This window comes from Lutra lutra, chromosome 3, assembly GCF_902655055.1.
Source record: "Lutra lutra chromosome 3, mLutLut1.2, whole genome shotgun sequence".
Classification (NCBI taxonomy): domain Eukaryota; kingdom Metazoa; phylum Chordata; class Mammalia; order Carnivora; family Mustelidae; genus Lutra; species Lutra lutra.
In genome coordinates, this window is record NC_062280.1 from 125,927,359 (window position 1) to 125,946,117 (window position 18,759).

The 18,759-nt window shown below is 38.3% G+C and overlaps 1 protein-coding gene and 1 long non-coding RNA gene across 2 annotated transcripts in view; one reads left to right on the forward strand and one right to left on the reverse strand.

The window, feature by feature from the left end:
- The window catches only part of LOC125096247 (uncharacterized), a 19,127-nt gene extending 17,623 nt beyond the window's left edge, over window positions 1–1,504 (reverse strand). Inside the window, exon 1 of the long non-coding RNA XR_007126112.1 lies at window positions 1,405–1,504. This is a non-coding gene — a long non-coding RNA (uncharacterized LOC125096247). The remainder of the gene's footprint in view (window positions 1–1,404) is intronic.
- POMP (proteasome maturation protein) lies at window positions 1,477–17,872 on the forward strand. The gene is made up of 6 exons (XM_047723037.1): window positions 1,477–1,613; window positions 4,136–4,233; window positions 6,327–6,387; window positions 9,200–9,301; window positions 13,024–13,117; window positions 17,705–17,872. The coding sequence occupies exons 1-6, from the start codon at window positions 1,611–1,613 to the stop codon at window positions 17,770–17,772; spliced, it is 426 nt and encodes a 141-aa protein (XP_047578993.1). The 5' UTR covers window positions 1,477–1,610; the 3' UTR covers window positions 17,773–17,872.
- The last annotated feature ends 887 nt before the right edge of the window (window positions 17,873–18,759 follow it).

The window sequence follows — 18,759 nt, forward strand, 5'->3', positions numbered from 1 at the left end:
TTTCCACATTTCCTCTTCCTCAAAAGCCTGTTTTCCCTGTTCCCAACCACTTCCTGATCCAACTCCCTTTCTCTATTAAGCATTTACCACATTAATTTACCATGTCTATTCCCTAAGGAAAATAAAAGCATCCCAAGTATAGGGAAATGGCTTTTTCTTCTCTTTAGCTCCAGAATCATAAGCTCAACAAAAATTTAATAACTCAATTGTGAAGAATCAACATTAAAGTGATTTCTTTTTAAGAGCTGCAGTTTTAAAATTTCTCCTTAGGTGGAACTGAGTGTAAGAAATAAGATGCAAGTAAAACATTCAAACTCACATCTCAAGGTAGATATTGAGAGACAGAAGATAAGGACAACAGTGCAGAATATTTGAAATCTGGACTACCCTGGAACTTCAAGGTTGTAGGACCATGGTTGTAGATATACAGAACATATCTGACCTTACCCTCCCTCCTTAGAAAACCTTCAATGGCTTCTTAAAGCCTCATCCTTAACTGGCACAGAGGCCTCCATAATAAACTTGCCTCCATCTACTTACAGCCTCATCTCCCACTACTCTCTACCCTACTTTCTGAACTTCAGCGTTACATATCTCCTTCCCCACTTTTTTTTTTTCCTAAGCAAATGCCAGTGATGTTCTTTCATATATTCTCCTACCTCAAACGAGTTCATTCTATCCTTTCACTATCAGCCCGAGGATTCCTTAAGTCACCTCCATTATACGGTGACAGAGTATGAGTCCATTTTATCACATTATATTTGGAAGGCAACACAGTGTGATATTATGATAATGGATTATGGGTTCTTCAGTATATTTAACCTCTTTTGTCTTGCTTTCCTTGACCATAAAATTGAGACAACAGTGTACATACTTCATAAGATGATTGAAGGGATTAAAGGAGATAGTTCATGTAAAGCACTTAGAATTGTGTTGCTATAAAAAAAGCCCAATATATGTCTGTAGTTATCAACCATATTTCATTTGATGTCACCCTTCCCCCTACCCCCAACAACTTCGCTGCTTCTCTAGCCCAGGAACCACATCAGCCAGATTCATTTCTGTATTATTGGCCTTGGGACAGGATTTTGAACACAGCAGGTTTTTAATATATGATCTGTAAAAATAAACTGGCAAAGCCTCGTGTTCTACATTTGCCTTACTAGCTCAAAGACTGCAAATTACTCATCCCACCTATGCTTCGTTTACCCTCACGAAAAATGTAGTACCCACTTTAACGAGCTTGTGTATTAAAATAAGGGGACGCATCTACCAAAGCACATTGCCCATCTTCAAATACTGTACCAACGGCAAATGTTTATTAATCAAGCGAAGGTCCTCGTCTTCCCTCCCCTCCGGCACGTCTCGTCCCGACCCCGCCTTCCTCCCAGCCCACACCCTTACTGCGCCCTTGGCCCCGGGTCCCTCGGGACTTCAAGCGTGGGAGCCACGGACCCGCGAGGCTCCCTCCCAGCGCCCCGCGCCCTCCTTCCTTCCTTGCCCGGACGGACGCACTTCCGGCGGATGGGGGGGGACCCCGGAAACGGAAGTGAGCGGCGGGGCCGACTGACGGTAACAGGGCTGAGAGGCTGTTCACAGAGCAAGTGAAGATGGTGAGTGAGACCCTGGGCGACCTGAGTTCCCGGTGGGCTCGGGACCCTGGCCCGGGAGAAATGGGCCGCCGCCTCCTATCTCGTCCCGGGATGGCGGCGGCGGCGGGAGGATGAGGCCGGCCTCGGGCGCCATGATCTGTCGAGTCACGGGGTTGGGGGTTTCGTGGCTGTCGTCCGGGCTGGGCTCTGGCACCGGTCCCGCGAGCAACGCTTCGGCTTCATTTACTTCACTTGTTTCTCTCGATGTGCGCCCTCTCAACCGGGAGACCCCCATCACGCCCCGGCCCCCTCCCCATAGTTGGCGCGGAGCTGGCAAGGACAGATCTGAAAGTGCAGCGTTGTTCAGTGGTGTGTGCTGCGGCGCCGCCGACTGACTACGCTTCCCATGAGGGGCAAACCTTGGGGGCCCAAAGCCCTCGAATTCCTCACTCACCCCAGGCCGCGGAACTGCTTTGCTAACAAACCCAGCTATAAAGTCTCCTTTTTATCTTTCACCTTTACAGACATTTTGGGGAACCTGTGTATGCCAGAAGTTGGAGGGGGAAAAATCGAGACGTTTGTTACTCCCCGTTTGTCAGTATTGTTAGTGCATCCTCCCCACTCCCACCCACTTTCTATCTTTCTAACTTTAAAATTGGGATGCTTGGGAAAGACTCCTGAAGGGCCGCGGCCTCTGACTCTGATACTAGGCCATCTAACTCTAGAAAATTTCTGTTGGTAATATTGCTGATCTTTGTGAAGAGGTCTTATAAACACTTTGAGGTCTAGTGGTACTTAACTTCTCATAGATTTGTTTTCCTCTGCTGCTTTAATAGAAACATCAGGTCCCAATCCTGATACTTTACAGAAGGAAATTGGGTGAAATCATGACAGTAAAGCCCAGAAATCCGAATTCTCCCTTTCTTTGTTTGTAGAAGAAACTTTTCTTCTCTTACTTTATAATAAAGCAGTCTGAGAAGAGGAGAATGTTTATGTGGGAAGGTACCAGGAGATACATTTGGAAAGCTGCAGTCATATAACTCTAGATGTGGAAAGAGTTCAGGCACCTGGAGGGATGAGTAAAAGGGGCCAGAGAGATTGTGTGCCTTGATCATAGTCACATAGTACGTTAGAGACAGTTGCATTAGGTTCAAGATTCTTTTCCTGATCAACCTTGACTTCTCTGTAGGGAGGTCTGTTTTGTAGGTTCCTGAGTTCCAGGCTAAGATTGTTGGATTTATTTTTCAAAGAAGACATTGGCAAATCAGTGAAAGGTTTTATAACAGCTTGGTGGTAGATATTGTACGTTTTAGGAAAACCTTGAGTTGCGGAAGTAGAAAATGGAAAAGTCTAGAGACAGCAAGACCCAGTCAAGTGCTGTTAAAGTTACCCAGGTGTGAGATCCTGAAGTAGAATGGTAGATTGAAGAAACTCTGAACAGGATAAAGTACCTGACAACATAAAATACAGATAAATTAAGAAATCAACTTAAAATGCTGGTTTCTCAGAGTAGTTTCTCCTAGAATAGTGTAAGGGGATACCAAACTACCTGTCGCTGTTTTAAATTTTCCTGCAGAATCACAGCAATATTGTACTTGAGCAACAAGTGATTAGAAGTCAGCTTTTGTGTTTTACCTGTTGTAATGTTTATTGCATTTATTTGCTTGTTTAATTTATCTTCATTAGACTAAACCCTGGAAGGTAGGTGTATATCTTCAGCATCTACCGGAGTACCTGCCACATAGTAGATGTTTAATAAATATTTGGTGATCAAATTTTTATGGTATAGATGTGTAGGGTGATAATAAACCAATACCAGATATACTGGGAGTCTTTGTTCTTGTTTGGTTTTGTTTATAATGTACTGATTAGATTGATTTTTCATAGGGAGTACCCTGTTCTAAAGACCAAATACTTTCTGAATGTCTCTGTTTTTTACCCTTGGCTTCTGTGACCACCTTCTAGCTAGCCTGTTATTAATCCCATTCTCTTGTTCTTCATTAAGGAATTGCATTCTGTCCTCGACTATTCTCATTCTGTGCTAGTCATTCCAACCTAAGCAAGGGATCTTTCCAATGAGAGTAAATCTGATCCTGTCATAACCCTCAGAGGCTCTCTATCAATTTCAGAATAAAAAACCTGAATTTCTTTGCATGTTTAAGCCTTTTTGTTTTTTTCATTTTGCCAGCTTTGGTTTACTTGATATGTAGTTAGCTGGTCATGTTAAACTGCTTATAGCTTGTTTATTTATATTTTTGTACCCTTACCCATGTTCTTTTTTCCTGGAATGCCTTTCAATATGACAGTATTCAGAGATCAATCAGAAATCCTTCCTACCCCCAAATTTGATATTATTTAATGTACCATGTATAATCATTCTACCATAATGTAAAGGCTCATCATAATTGTCTAGACTGTGGGCCTTTTGAGGGCAGAGACTTTATTTTTTTTGTCTAGTGCTTATACAGTGTTTTTTATGTAGATGTTCAGTGTGAGTTTTAAAACATTTTTTGTATTTAATAGTGTTTTTATTTGTGTTGTAGAATGCCAGAGGACTTGGATCTCAGTTAAAGGACAGTATTCCGGTTACTGAACTTTCAGCAAGTGGACCTTTTGAAAGTCATGATCTTCTTCGAAAAGGGTATATGGGGGAATTGTGACTTTGACTTTGTTACAATAAAATGTTTCTGTGAATTCTTTTTCACAGTATTCTTTAACTATTTTGATAGACCATAAATATATATTTAATTTGGGACATAGCAAATAGTATAGGGACTTAGACTTAGGGAGGGTGGGAGTGGATGTTTTTTGTAATAGAGGAAGTCTTAACAGTAGTAGGATTGGATAGGGCATCCTTCAAGGAGCTGGTACCCAGTGGCATGACTTGGTATGGTTCTTCTTTTTGCTACTGCTAACTTGGAGAGCCGTTTGTGTCCTTATTAACTACTGGAGTAATTCTCTGGGAGAAACTAGAGCACAGCAGTTAAGAGCCTACTCAGGAGTAAGATGCCTGGGTTTTGATTCTGGCTCTGCTCTTTACTAGATGTGTGACTTCAGGCAGGTAACTTAATTGTTCTATGTCTTAATATCTATATCTGTAAAATAGGGCCGTTAATAGTATAAATTTCATTTTGAGAAATAAAAGAGTTAATACATGAAAAATATTTAGAACAGTACCTGACATTAGTTCGCCCTCAGTAAGTGTTAGTTGCTGTTACTTTACTTTTCTAGCTTCAGCACACAGTTGTACCCCTTCCTTTGATTTCCCTCCATGTTTCTATAAGTTTAGGTCTCAATTTCTGGTACTTATTGACAGGCTGCTTTTCTACTCAATCATATAAGGGTAGTGCCTACCCCTGTAAACATTTGTTTTGAATTTTTGAATTTTATCTGTAACTTTAAGGTATTTTGGTCTTACTATAATAAAATGTCATTCTAATGGTGGTGTCTGGGGACGGACCTAATGCTTCATTATTGTCTTTCCATTTTCTAGTGAAAGATGCAGTTTATAGTCTTTGGAATTGGAGATATAGTTTGATTTATGGTATGGTATAATCAAATTCATAAAACTAGTCAGTAACCAGGTTCTGATGATTTCTTATATATTTATTTTTTTCCACCTAAAATGCTCCTTTTTCTTCCTGGTTAGACTTTAAGATTGCTGTGAACACAGCCATTTTCAAATTCTGCTTCTAGGATAATGTTCTGTACAAAGACAATATGCAATGAATGATTGTTGCAGGTTCTTTTCAGCTCTCAAATCCCATTTTGGCAATAAGCATAGTCCTCTTTGTGTATCTAGAGTGTTAAAGACCAGTGGCCTGGTTCTAATAATGTATGACCTTATATAGTAGGTATTTAGTAAATGTCAAACATACTGTTCAGCATGTATTTATTAAAAATATATTAAATATTGAATATGCATAGACCTGAACAGAAGAGGTGTAGTTGTTTTTAAGATTCATTTATTTATTCGAGGGTGGGGCATGTGAGTGTGGGGAGGGACAGAGGATGGGAGCAAATCTTCAAGTAGACTCCTCACTGAGTGTGGAGCCTGATGCGGGGTACAATCCCACGACCCCGAGATCATGACCTGAGCTAAAACCAAGAGTTGGACACTCAACTGACTGAGCCATCCAGGTGCCCCTGGATTTTTTTTATATAATATAGGAAGCATGTCATCAAATAATAGTAATTTTAAACATACTTTGTTAAATTTCTTCCAGACGTAGGGCATCATTTAACACTGTTTTTCGAAGGGTTCACCCTACTGAATTGACCACTAGTATCTATAATTGCTGCTTTTTAAAAAGATTTTATTTATTTGTCAGAGAAAGAGCACAAGCAGAGGGAGATGCAGGCTCCCTGCTGAGCAAGGATCCCGTTTCTGGACTTGATCCCAGTACTCTGGGATCCTGACCTAAGCTGAAGGCAGACACTTAATCAACTGAGCCACTCAAGTGTCCCTAATTGATACGTTTTAAAACATTTATCATATATAGTAAATTTGACCTTTTTAAAAGTGTTACATAACTCATTATGTTATAATTCACAGTAATATGAATTTTAATAAATATATCAATCCCTGCAACCATTGCCATAATCAAGATACAGAAGCGTCATTGTTCCTAAAAACTCCCTTGTGCCATTCCTTTATACCTATTGATATACCAGTTATACCTGTTGATAGATGCAATTGAGTGATTTATAATCTTTTTTAAATTTTTTTTTCAGCCTACCTTGTGTGAAAAATGAACTTTTGCCCAGTCATCCTCTTGAATTATCAGAAAAAAATGTAAGTATGTTATCCATGTTTCTATTTTTATCCTCTAGTAGAAGAATATGCTTTTAGTAATACATAGTTTCATTTATTAAGATAATTTTAATGTTGAGCATTTGACCATGAAGAATATGAGGACTTACTTTCAATATCCTTGTAGAGCAGGCTTTGAATTATCATTAAACTGCTTCACTAAAGCTTCTTTTCTACACATTCTTTTTTTGTCTTTTTTATGGACTATTTTAACTAGGCTCTACTCCCAACATGGGGATTAAACTCAAGACCTTGAGATTAAGAGTCCCATGCTCTACCAACTGAGCCAGTCAGTATGCCCCTGTATGGACATTTCTAAAGACCAATCCCCCTTTCCATTCCTCTCATAATATTTCCTCATTTGATGACCCTGTTTTCCTTTATAATTTTCCTCTGCCATTTTTGCTATTGACAGAGTCCAATCTCTAGCCTTGACCTCTTTCTCCAAGTTACTGAGGGTTGTATTCTCTTGCTAGGCACAGTAGGTACACAGATGAGTGTGACATAATCCCCGTCCTTGAGGGGCTGAAAATTTAATGGGAGGACAAGCAGTGGATAGGGGCTTCATAAAATGGTTTAGAGGACCAAGATGGAGCAGCCATCTGTGCAGAGGGCTGCTGGGAGGCTTTGTAGAGGAGTAGACATTTGAATGGCTGTGGACCAGTATCAACCAGGTTAATAGATAGGGAAGGGTCACCCCCAAAGAGGGTATATCCATGTTCTAAAGACAAAGACTTTCTAAATATACGTTCAGAGCAGGAAGAAAGAGGTATCTTACTACTTCAGGAAGATGGTGCAGTGTTGTTACTAATAATATGGGGCTCAAATCAAGGGAGATTACATTCTCACTTTCTCAAGTATTAGCCTGGCCATTAGTTTTGGAATATTGATTCAGTTCTGAGCAATACATGTTAAGAGAGACATTGACAAATCAGAGTGACACTGGCCCAAATGGTGATGAAGAGTTTAAAAATTGCATAGATCATTTGAGACTCAGTTTACATCAGCTGCTTCTGTGTAGTCTCCTTAATCACTTAACCAGCTAATGGCAGCCTCTTGAAATTCTGTGCCACTTATTAACTATTATAAGTCCTTTGGCATGGGTTGTGTAATTGAACTATGTAAGTTTAGATTCTTGACACCATACTTAGCAGCTGAGTGAACTTGGGCAAATTCCTTAATCTCTGTTTAAGTCTTAGTTTCCTCATCTGTAAAATGGAGTTAATGATAGCCCATGCCTTGGCATATGCTGGCTTAGAGTAGCTCTCCATGATCGGGAGCTGTAGTAGTGATGGTGATGGAAGATGACCATCCTTATTTATACCAGTGGTTCTCAGCTAGGGATGATTTTACCTCCTCCAGGGAACATTTGGAATGTCTGACTGTCACAAGTAGTATTGGAAGAGAAGGATCTTTGGTCCTGGCATCAATCGGATGGAGGCCAGAGACACTGGTAAACATCCTGCAATGTAAAGGACAGTCCCCATCCACACAACAAATAATTGTGTAGCCCACCATGTCAGTAGTGCCAAGGGTTGAGAAGCCCTGATCTATATGTAATGTCTTCCCAGTTCGATTATATAACCTCCTCCATGGCAGACTGTTTTGTGGTTTGTTGCCACCAAGCTAAATCCTCATTTTGCCTGTGGTTGCTAATAACTAAATACATGTTGATTGATAATTATAGTTTGACATCATATTAAAAGATGGACATATTCATCAAAGTTTATAAAATTGAATTTTTTACATAAAACTATATTTACTTATGAGGATAGCTCAGTATTTAACAGAAATCCTTCAGTGAGAACTTCAGATTATATACCCATAATAAGAGTTAAAATTTTATACTCTAGCTAAAGTAATTAAAAAACATGTCACTGGGTACCTTATCTTAGACTTAATGTATATGGCCTCTGGTCATGTCTTAAGTGGGCACTAATCTATCAGTAGGTTTTTGATCAAAATTATTCCCCATGCCCATGACCTAAAATCTTATCAAGAGAATGTAGTATAATAAAAATTGATCACAGAAATCACTTTATCTTACTGTAAGTACTTTAACTTGGACAGACCTTTGTAGTAGTCTGCAAATCATATCCACTACCCATTTTGGAAAACTAGATTAGGATTCATGGGTCAAGTTGATTCATTTTGCCTAAAGTACATTAGATTACAGTCAGTTTTTTAGAAGTAATATTAGTGTTTAGTAGAAGTATGATTCTAGAAAAAAAATTGCTTATTAGCACCCAATACAAACTGGACAAACTTTAGAGCTTTGGGTCTCCCTGCCACCTGGGAATCTATTACCCCAACAAGTGGAGTTTAAACATTGTACTTAATTAACAGGGTGGTATCATGGGTTAGACTATTTCCTTTGTGAAATCTTTTGAATTACATACTTGCATACTTAGAAATTCACTGCTTTTGTCACTTGTATGTAACGGTTTCTCATTTATACCTTTCCTTTGTTTTACAGTTTTGTGGTAATTCTAATAAAAAAACACTGAAATATTTTGTAAATATGTTTTTTCAATGTGGAAAACATTCCTTAATTTATCAGTTCTGTAAATCCAAATTTTGGTGATAATTTAACATTGGTGAAGTACACGTGCATGCTGGATAAAACAGACATTTATGTTCTAAAATTTATTGACAAAATTAATAAAAGTACTTTGTTTTAATTTCAGTTATGGATATTAAAATTCTTTAAGTGTTGTGCTACATACGTATTTGTGCTGTTTTGAAAGCAGAATGTTGCGTGTAACATTTGAAATTACATTGTTTGCCTTCGTAGTTTCAGCTCAACCAAGATAAAATGAATTTTTCTACACTAAGAAACATCCAGGGTCTGTTTGCTCCACTAAAATTGCAAATGGAATTCAAGGCAGTGCAGCAGGTGAGTTTATGGATGTCAGTTACGACATGTGTGTGTTGCTGTGGATTGGAAGGATTCTTCTCTAGGACTAGCCCCATAACCCTTACCTTCTCTGCAGTCCATTCTACTTTGCCCCTTTCCAGGATATGACCTCGATTTCTACTTTATAGAGAAAAAGAAGACATTACGTGGAAAACTTCAGATTATGAGCTCTGTACCGAAACTTCTCTGCATCTACTTTCATGGTTTTCTCTTTTTGGGAGGGCTACATTGAATTTGAAATGCCTCTAGGAATATGCATGTGGTTGTATGTTTATATGTAGGCAGTTTGTATGTAGCCGAGTGCACCTGTTGCTCAGGAATAAGATCTTCAAAAATGTCCTTCCGAGTGTGTAAGACCTGCCTTGACCTGTGCTCTGGATTCTGTCATCTCACACTATGTCAGGGAACTCCCTTTTCATGGATTCTTCCCATAGCTGATAGCTTCATCCTCTTTCTCTACTTGCTCAGACTCATCAGCAGTGTTTACATTCATTCTAACCTTTTTTGTCTCTTAAAACAAAACTTCTGTCAGTCCCTTTATAGCACCTTCTCTCCCACTAAGTGTGCTTTTGCAGGTTGAGCGCCTTAAAGTTGCCTCCATTTGTATACTCCTTTATCTACTATTTCACTCAACCGACTGGTTTCTGGCTCCCATCACACCAGTGAAGCTGTTCCTAAATAATGTGAATATCTGTATGCCCTCCTTTTGTTTGATCTCCCTGTGGTATGTTACACCAGTGACTCCTTCCCTTGGCTTTTAGGACACCACACTTTGCTGATAACCCCTTCATCTCAAACCTTGTCTGGTGTTGCCACATAGATTCCTTTTGCTTTTTTCTGCACCCTGAAATTCTGTTTTTTTAGTTCCCATCTCCAGTCCTATTTTCATCCTGTTATTTCCTGTCTATTCCTATAACTTCAAGTATCACTTATATGTCGATGACCCCCAAGTTTTAATTCTCATGAGCTACAAACATGTCTAAGTACAGAACAACTCACTATTTCTCACATACTCACATGTGTCATGTATGAATAGGTCGCTTCCTAAGGCAGAGATTGGAGCATGAGCTGTGGTTATCTCACCCTGCACCACATCCCTACCCTCCACCCATACTTCCCACCATCTAGTCAATTACATATTCTCACCACTGCTACTACATTGGTTTTGATTGCCTACTGTGTTTCGTCTGGATCACTGCTGTCCTCCCACCATTGTACATGCTCTAGCCATAATAATCTTTATAAAACACAGATTTGACCATGTCACTCCCCTCACTTTGCCCTTAAATTAAAATTCAGCTCCTTAACATGGCTTTGTCCATGAACTGGCCTCTCCTTGTTCTCCACCATACTTCATAGCCTCCTAAAACTACTTGCATGTCCTGATTCAGTTTTTCTCTCACCTTTTGGCTTTTATACGTGTTCTTCCTACTATTGTGTCTTTTTCAGTAAATTCTACTAATGCCATCAACTATGTTGGCTAAGTCATTGTGGAAGCTATTTCAAGACTTTTTTCCAACGATCAAGTTCTAAAAGAGCGTGTCTGACTCTAAGTCAGAATAATCTAGATGTGAATCTTGGCTCCACCATCTACTAGTCTTAAGAACTTAAATAAGTTAGAGACCTTTCTGAGCCTCAGGTCATTTGTTTGTTTGTTTGTTTTTAAGATTTTATTTATTTGGCAGAGATCACAAGTAGGCAGAGAGACAGGCAGAGAGAGAAGTGGAAGCAGGCTCCCTGCTGAGCAGAGAGCCTGATTTGGGGCTCGATCCCAGGACCCTGAGATCTTGACCTGAGCCAAAGGCAGAGGCTTAAACCCACTGAGCCACCCAGGTGCCCCCATTTGTTTGTTTTTAATGTGAGATGGAGTTAACCATAACAACAGTGTGTGGTTATTAGGGTTCTTCTGAAGATTGAAATAACACAAAGTGACACAGAATCGCTAGCTTCGCTTTGATTTTCCTGCTGCTCACATTCCAGCTACATATGGCTCATATATCAGCCCTAAAATTTTAATCCCATTTAATTCAGAAATCTTTGCCCAAAATTCTGCTCCCTCCCTTTTTCCCCTTATCCCTGTACTACTACAGTTCTTGCTTATGGGGATGTATAACAGCTCTCTGCTCATCCCTGCTTTTGGTCCTCTCTCAGGGCTATATCTGATCAAACTCTACCTGCCAGGCCCTTACTCTCTGGTTTAACTTAAAAGCTCCATTTTTGTTTCTTCCTCTGTCATCCCTACTTTCCTTTGAAAGAAAGAAAGAAAGAAATATATATATATATACACATATTTATATTTATATTTATTTATAAGTAAATATAAATAAAATATATATGTATATTTTATTTTATTTTATTTTTTTTTTTAAAGATTTTATTCATTTATTTGACAGAGAGAGATCACAAGCAGGCAGAGAGGCAGGCAGAGAGAGGGGAGGAAGCAGGCTCCCCGCTGAGCAGAGAGCCGGATGCGGGGCTCGATCCTAGGACCCTGAGATCATGACCTGAGCCGAAGGCAGCGGCCTAACCCACTGAGCCACCCAGGCGCCCCTATATGTATATTTTAAATAATAGATATATTTTTCTAATTTTGACAACCTAGAGAATTTTTTTCATCCCAAACACTATAGGCCATTAGTAATTAAAAATATTTTTAGTCTGGATATATTTTCTTGGGGGAAATTATCCTAACAGCACCCTTAGATTTCAGAGTTATGATTATTTTAGAATACTAGTATCCTGTAGTATGGACCGCCTATTACTCTTGGCATTCTTTTGTCAATATCCAAAGTAATCTGCATTGTTTCTGATTATGACTGTTAGACAACTAACAACACAGTAACTGAAAATTTGGTTTGGCTATATAAAAGTTTATTGAATACCAAGTACATGCCAGTGACTATACTATAAACATCTTTTACACCATATCATCTGGCATGTTTGAGAGGAAGGTGGTATTACCCTGTTTCACAGGTGAGGAAGCTGATGGTGAGACAAATCAGGTAACTAGTATTGTAAGTAGTAGAACAGTTTGATTCCAGGTCTCTGACTCCACAGCCCGTGCTTGTTCCACTGTGTACTTACATTTCAGTCTGCACTGTATATATTTAACACTTGAGAAAGTTAGATAACGTTAGTTCAGAATGGTATTGTGTTTTTTAAAGGCCCCACAAGTGACTTTGGTCTTCCTTTTTGGTTAGCTGAACTGTTTTAAGAATCATAACTTATATTTTTTATAATGAGCAATACAAAACAACATACAAAGTGAAGTGATCAGTTTACTAAGTAGAATAATGCTCTTACCGAGTTGGAATTTCTTCAGGAGTTTGATTATCCCACTTTTATTTGGAAATAGATATGACGTTAGATCTGGGGTCTTGCATTTCATCACGTGTATACTGTGGTTTTCTTGGGACAGAAGCCAAGCCTCAAGATACATGCAAAGTTGATGGGATTATTAAGTGTTAATAAACTAATTTTCAGTGTCTTTATATATTTCAAATAAAGTTTTAAGGAATTTTAAAAAATTGATTTGGGTCTAAAATATGAATTGGTGTTTTTCCCACTGATTATATTGGTGTTTTATTTGTAGCTTTGTGAATTTTACATGTAAAGAACGAGGAGCATGAAATTAGATTATATATTGTTTTCTTTCTCCCCTTGGTTTTCTCTTATTTTGCCCTTTCATATTTTTCGTGAAGGTTCAGCGTCTTCCATTTCTTCCAAGCTCAAACCTTTCGCTGGATATTTTGAGGGGTAATGATGAAACTATTGGATTTGAAGATATTCTTAATGGTAAGTGTCATTCAGCACCTTTTATGGAGCCCTAATAACGTACAAGGCAATGGAAGCAAACAAAACCTATAGCATCCTCATTCTTATGGAGCTTATAGCTCATTGGATTGATTCGCTTATGTTTATTCATTGCTGTAAGACAATATTCAATGGTAATAACTGTTCTTTAACTGGTTTTAAAGGTGAAATTTACGGAGTTTCGAGGTTGTAGTCATTATCAGTCAGTTGATGATAGTCCTTCATTTCATGTCCTACAATTATAGTCTGATGTGTGAATCTAATTTAGTATTACAAGGGTAGCTTAAACAATGATTTTTGTTTCAGTATTCAAAATATTTATGGGATATGACGAGTTTTTAAAATGACTAGGAAAAGTCAGAAACGTTTTCTTTAAAAAATAGCTCCCACCCTCAGAGAGTTTTTGTGCTTCTGTAGTTGGTGAACAGGGAAGAAGAATCTGTCATTTTTTTTTTTTAATTTTTTAAAAAAAGATTTTATTTATTTATTTGACAGAGAGAGAGAGATCACACGTAGGCAGAGAGGCAGGCAGAGAGAGGGGGAAGCAGGCTCCCCGCCGAGCAGAGAGCCCAATGCGGGGCTCAATTGAGACCATGACCTGAGCCGAAGGCAGAGGCTTAACCCACTGAGCCACCCAGGCTCCCAGAATCTGTCATTTTTAACAAAATTCCTTGAATAATTTTATTATATATGAGATAAATAATTTTTAAGTATGAACAATCCAAACAGCATCCTCTGTTTTTTTCTGGTTCTGGGGAAGATAAACAAATACAACTCTGTTAAGTATTGCATCTGTTCATTATGCCCCACCAGTTCAGGAGAAACAGAAAAACCCAACAGGATTAAATTATAGTAGCTTTGCTTGGCTGTTGGTGTCCGGTAAGGAAATGGTTGGACACGGCAGAAGTCTGGTGAGCCTCCCCTTTGAAAATCGTTCCTGAGGGACCTTTTTGAATGCAGGGAAATCTGGAATTCCTAAACTTTTTACATTGAACTTACATTTCATTTTAAATTAGCAAGGTGATAGTTCTTGTCACTATATTTTTGTCTTTAGATGAGTTATAAAAATACATTCATTTAAAAATCAACTCGTGTAATTTTGTATAAAGAAAGTGAGAGGTGCTTGTTAAGTATTTACTCAGTCAAGCATTTATTAGGTGTCAGGCACTGGACTAAGCTCTAAATATACAATCGTGACAAGACAAACTGCTTTCTACATGGGGAGGTAAACACTGAACAGATAAATGCAAACATAATTATGAATTTTGATAAATTCTAGGAATAAAAAGGGATAGTGGTATAGTTTGTTGTTGGATGGGAGAGACAGGCACTTCTGCGAATATGACAGATAACTTAATTTCCTAAAACATGTGTGAATTAGTTAATTAGAAAGTAAAGGGAAGACTATTTTAGGCAGAAGAAGCAATCAATATGTTAAAGGTCTGTAACCTGAGAGAACAGCTGAAGAACTCTGAAGGGTTTTAAGATGTTTTCTGATCTATAAGCTAACTGGTTAGCTTGCCTTGGTTTCATAGATCCTGGCAGAAGACAAGACTCCTAGAGTCAAAGGACAGTTTATTACTCAAAGCAGCAACAGTAGCTGGGGTATCAGCTTTCCTGTTGGTTCCCTGAGCTCCAGCTCCCAAAGAGTAGCAAGAAGGGTCAGGTGATACCACATATACAGTGCATTTTATTACAGGTAGAGGAACCCCCAGATCAGGACATATGAATCTTTTTTTTTTTTAAGATTTTATTTATCTCTCTGACAGAGAGACAGAGATCACAAGGAGGCAGAGAGGCAGGCAGAGAGAGAGGGAGAAGCAGGCTCCCTGCTGAGCAGAGAGCCCGATGTGGGGCTCGATCCCAGGACCCTGAGATCACGACCTGAGCCGAAGGCAGAGGCTTAACCTGCTGAGCCACCCAGGTGTCCCCATATGAATCTTTTATAATAGGCATTAAGTGTTTCTGTTCTGTGCTCCAGAAGAGTCATGATCTTTGTCTTCCAGAAGAGTCATGATCTTTGTCTTCTTAGGGTGTTCACTTTAGAAGCAACTTTGGAGAGAGAGTCTAGAACAAAGGCAGGCAGTGTATCTAAGACAGAATTTTGAGAGACCCATAGAGAATTGTCTCCCAACACACATACGAGTGTTAAGAAGGCCCATATGGCTGAAGGGTTTTGAGGTAAGTGTTGGAAGTGATAGGGTTTTGCTTACTCATCAGGGAAGTACTTGACCAAGAAAAATCTGCACATTTTATAAGGAGGAGAAGGGACAATAGTAAAGTCAAAACTAGACGTTTAATGCTGAAAGGGGTCTTCTGTTTACTTGAATTCCCTCACTTTAAGGTGGTTAAACAGACTGATGGAGAGGCTCAGTCCTCCCTCTTGGTCTCTCACAGCAAGATAGCAGCAGAGCAGGTGCTGGAACCACAGGCCATTACCTTGCTGATGTGGTATGTTGTTTTCAGGTGTAAGTGATTTATTTATTAAGCATGCACTTTATTAAAGTCAGAGCTTAAGGTAGAGTTTAAAAGAAAGTTGTCGTAAAAATTAATGTATTCTTTGTTTAACACTTTAAAACCTTACATCTGAAACTAGGGTCTTCCGTGATTCCTCCCACACCCATTTCTCTTCCCTATTCTTCAGTTACTTGCTGTTTTCATTTAGTATATTTCCTTCCAGACGTTTTTCTGTGTGTTTTCATACTAATATATATAGTCAGAAATATTCGGTATTGCTTAGTGGTTGTTTTTGTTTGTTTTTTTTTTTTTTTAAGATTTTATTTATTTGACAGACAGAGATCACAAGTAGGCAGAGAGGCAGGCAGAGAGAGAGGAGGAAGCAGGCTCCCTGCTGAGCAGAGAGCCCGATGTGGGTGGGGCTCGATCCCAGGACCCTGGGATCATGACCTGAGCCGAAAGCAGAGGCTTTAACCCACTGACCCACCCAGGCGCCCCCCCCCTTTTTTTTTAACACGACTGGCGTACTGTGTGTATCTTAAAGTATGTATGATACATCAGTGCATTTATTGCTGGATGCTTTTTTCACTTTTTTTTTTTTTAATTTTTGAAAGAGGAAATTTTTAAAAAATTTTTGAAAGAGAAAAATTTAAATTTTTAAATTTTAAATTTTTGAAAATTTTTTAAATTTTTAAATTAAAAAAAAATTTTAAATTTTTGAGTGGGGTTGGGGGAGGGAGAGGAAGAGAAAGAATCTTAAGCAGGCTCTGTGCGGAGACGGACTCGGGACGGACTCGGGGCTCAGTCTCATGACCCTGAGATCATGACCTAAACTGGATCAAGAATTGGACGCTCAACCAACTGAGCCACTCAGGTGCCCGTCTTTTTTCACTTAACACAAAACAGTGCTATAAGCAAACATCTTTGCCTATTCTTTGTAGAATAAGTAGAGACTTTTTTTTAAAATAAGTTTAGATTTTGAATGCCTTTTATATAGCAGTTACTCTGCTATTAATGAGGATAGCAGCAGTAGTTGTTGCTAAGGCTACTTTGTTGTGTGAGTGTAGAGAGTGAGTGTATAGATTGCTGAACTGATGTGACACAAGAATCTCTAGTCTCTGAGGAGATCAGTGAGGAATCATCCAGACCTGTAATTTTTAATATGGATGGTTATTTATTTTTACAAACTAATTTTATAGTTCATTGGGTTTTTATCCGAATAGAGGGCAGAAACAGAAAAAGGCTTTTTTTGTTTTTTGGAAGCCTACTGTTACCATTAATTTTAAAAGCTCCCTTATGTGTACTGTTCAGTTAGAATAAGATTTTGTCTGATTGCTCTCTAAAAACAAGATAGTGAAGATTTTTTTTTTTTTAAAGATTTTATTTATTTATTTGACAGAGAGAGATCACAAGTAGACGGAGAGGCAGGCAGAGAGAGAGAGAGAGGGAAGCAGGCTTCCTGCTGAGCAGAGAGCCCGATGTGGGACTCGATCCCAGGACCCTGAGATCATGACCTGAGCCGAAGGCAGCGGCTTAACCCACTGAGCCACCCAGGCGCCCGATAGTGAAGATTTTAAAGATTTTCTTGGTCTTGAATTCTGATTTAAGTTTGTGTATGTGTATATAATATGTAACAGAGCACAAAACAATAGAAATAAAATGTTTTTGCAAACTAGATTAAGAGACTTGCTCAATCTTTTAATTAGAGATTGTTTCCTAGAGTCATCTGGGAAGCCACTGGAAGGCTTGAATTTTGAAAAAGGAGAATTTTTTCAATCTGTTGTTGGCTTTTTTTTTTTTAACAACTGTATTGAGATATAATTGACATATAATAGAATGTACTCATTTTAAGTGTACGGTTCTGTGAATATTAGCAAATGTGTACTGCTGTGTAAGTGTCCCCCCAGTAAAGATATAAAATGCTTATCACCCCAGAAAGTTTCCTTGGTCCCTTTGCAGTCACTTCCCTACCTTTGGCCCCACTAGGCAGCCACTAGTCTCTTTTCTGTCAGTTTTGTCTATTCTAGATTTTCATGTGGATAGTATCATTGAATTTATCTTTTTTTTTTTTTTTTGAGAATCTTTAATATTTTTCTTTTTGTTTGTTTTCAGACCCGTCACAAAGTGAACTAATGGGAGAACCACACTTGATGGTGGAATATAAACTCGGTTTATTGTAATCTGTTGTGCTGTTCATGAAAATAGAGGGGCTGCATGTTGTTTATAGTCATCTTTTTACCATAACTTGATGTACACAACATTAAAAATACTGACACATGAGAATTTTTGCCTAAATATTATCTGTGATCATTTGAAATTATTTGGGTCTTTGGTTTATGGCCATGTGACAGTGGAAAACACTAAAGGGAGATGATTTTAAAACTCCCAATTATAGAAAACAACAGCCTTCTGTGTCTTTAAAAAAAATTGTTGGTAAAGAGTATTTTAAAACTGTCTACAGGTTCCAATGCAGCCTGTTTTCTGGGTGTTCCATAAATTTAATTTTGAATAACCATTATCAGCATTTGAGTCTGCAACCTTCATAGTAGCATCTTTCAGAATAAACATCTGTAATTGATTTCAGTGGCAACACTTCAAATTAAGTACAAAGTAAGATATTTATATTTCACCTTGTTTCAGTATAGCCTATTGATACTCATAAGAATAATATTGGATTTATTGTTGCTCTTCTAGAATTGTAGCTATTCTTTGGTTTTTTCAGGTTGAAAAGTATAATAAGTTCAAAGGTTTTGATTTAGGTCTTATCTTTAAAGTGAAAAATTAAAGTAACCAGTGATTAAGCTGTTGTATTGCATAGATTTATATATCACAAGATGATTAGATTGAAGAAAATTAGAATATTCATGTACACACAAATTCCATTATTATTTAAAAATAAATCTTCACTATAGTTCTCATGAGATACTCTTTATGAACCTGGTATACAAAAATCATGAATTTTAGATTTAATTAGTAAGTGAGTCATCTTTCACTGATTAAAAAATATCTTTTGATTATCAGTTTTTGGGGAACATCTGAATTGGGTAGTTCACTGATTTAAGCTGAAGGCCATATTGCCTCTCCCCTTTTGGGGGTTGGTGGGGGGCATCTAACAATATGTAGAGATGTTTTTGGTTTTCACAACTTTGAAGAAGGGCTGCTACTCA

What these genes read in the sequence shown, in the direction of transcription:
- POMP (XM_047723037.1), top strand. An exon ending in TTGAATTATCAGAAAAAAAT is followed by an intron (nt 6,388 to 9,199) that starts GTAAGTATGTTA and finishes TTGCCTTCGTAG; the next exon opens with TTTCAGCTCAACCAAGATAA. An exon ending in AATTCAAGGCAGTGCAGCAG is followed by an intron (nt 9,302 to 13,023) that starts GTGAGTTTATGG and finishes TTTTTCGTGAAG; the next exon opens with GTTCAGCGTCTTCCATTTCT.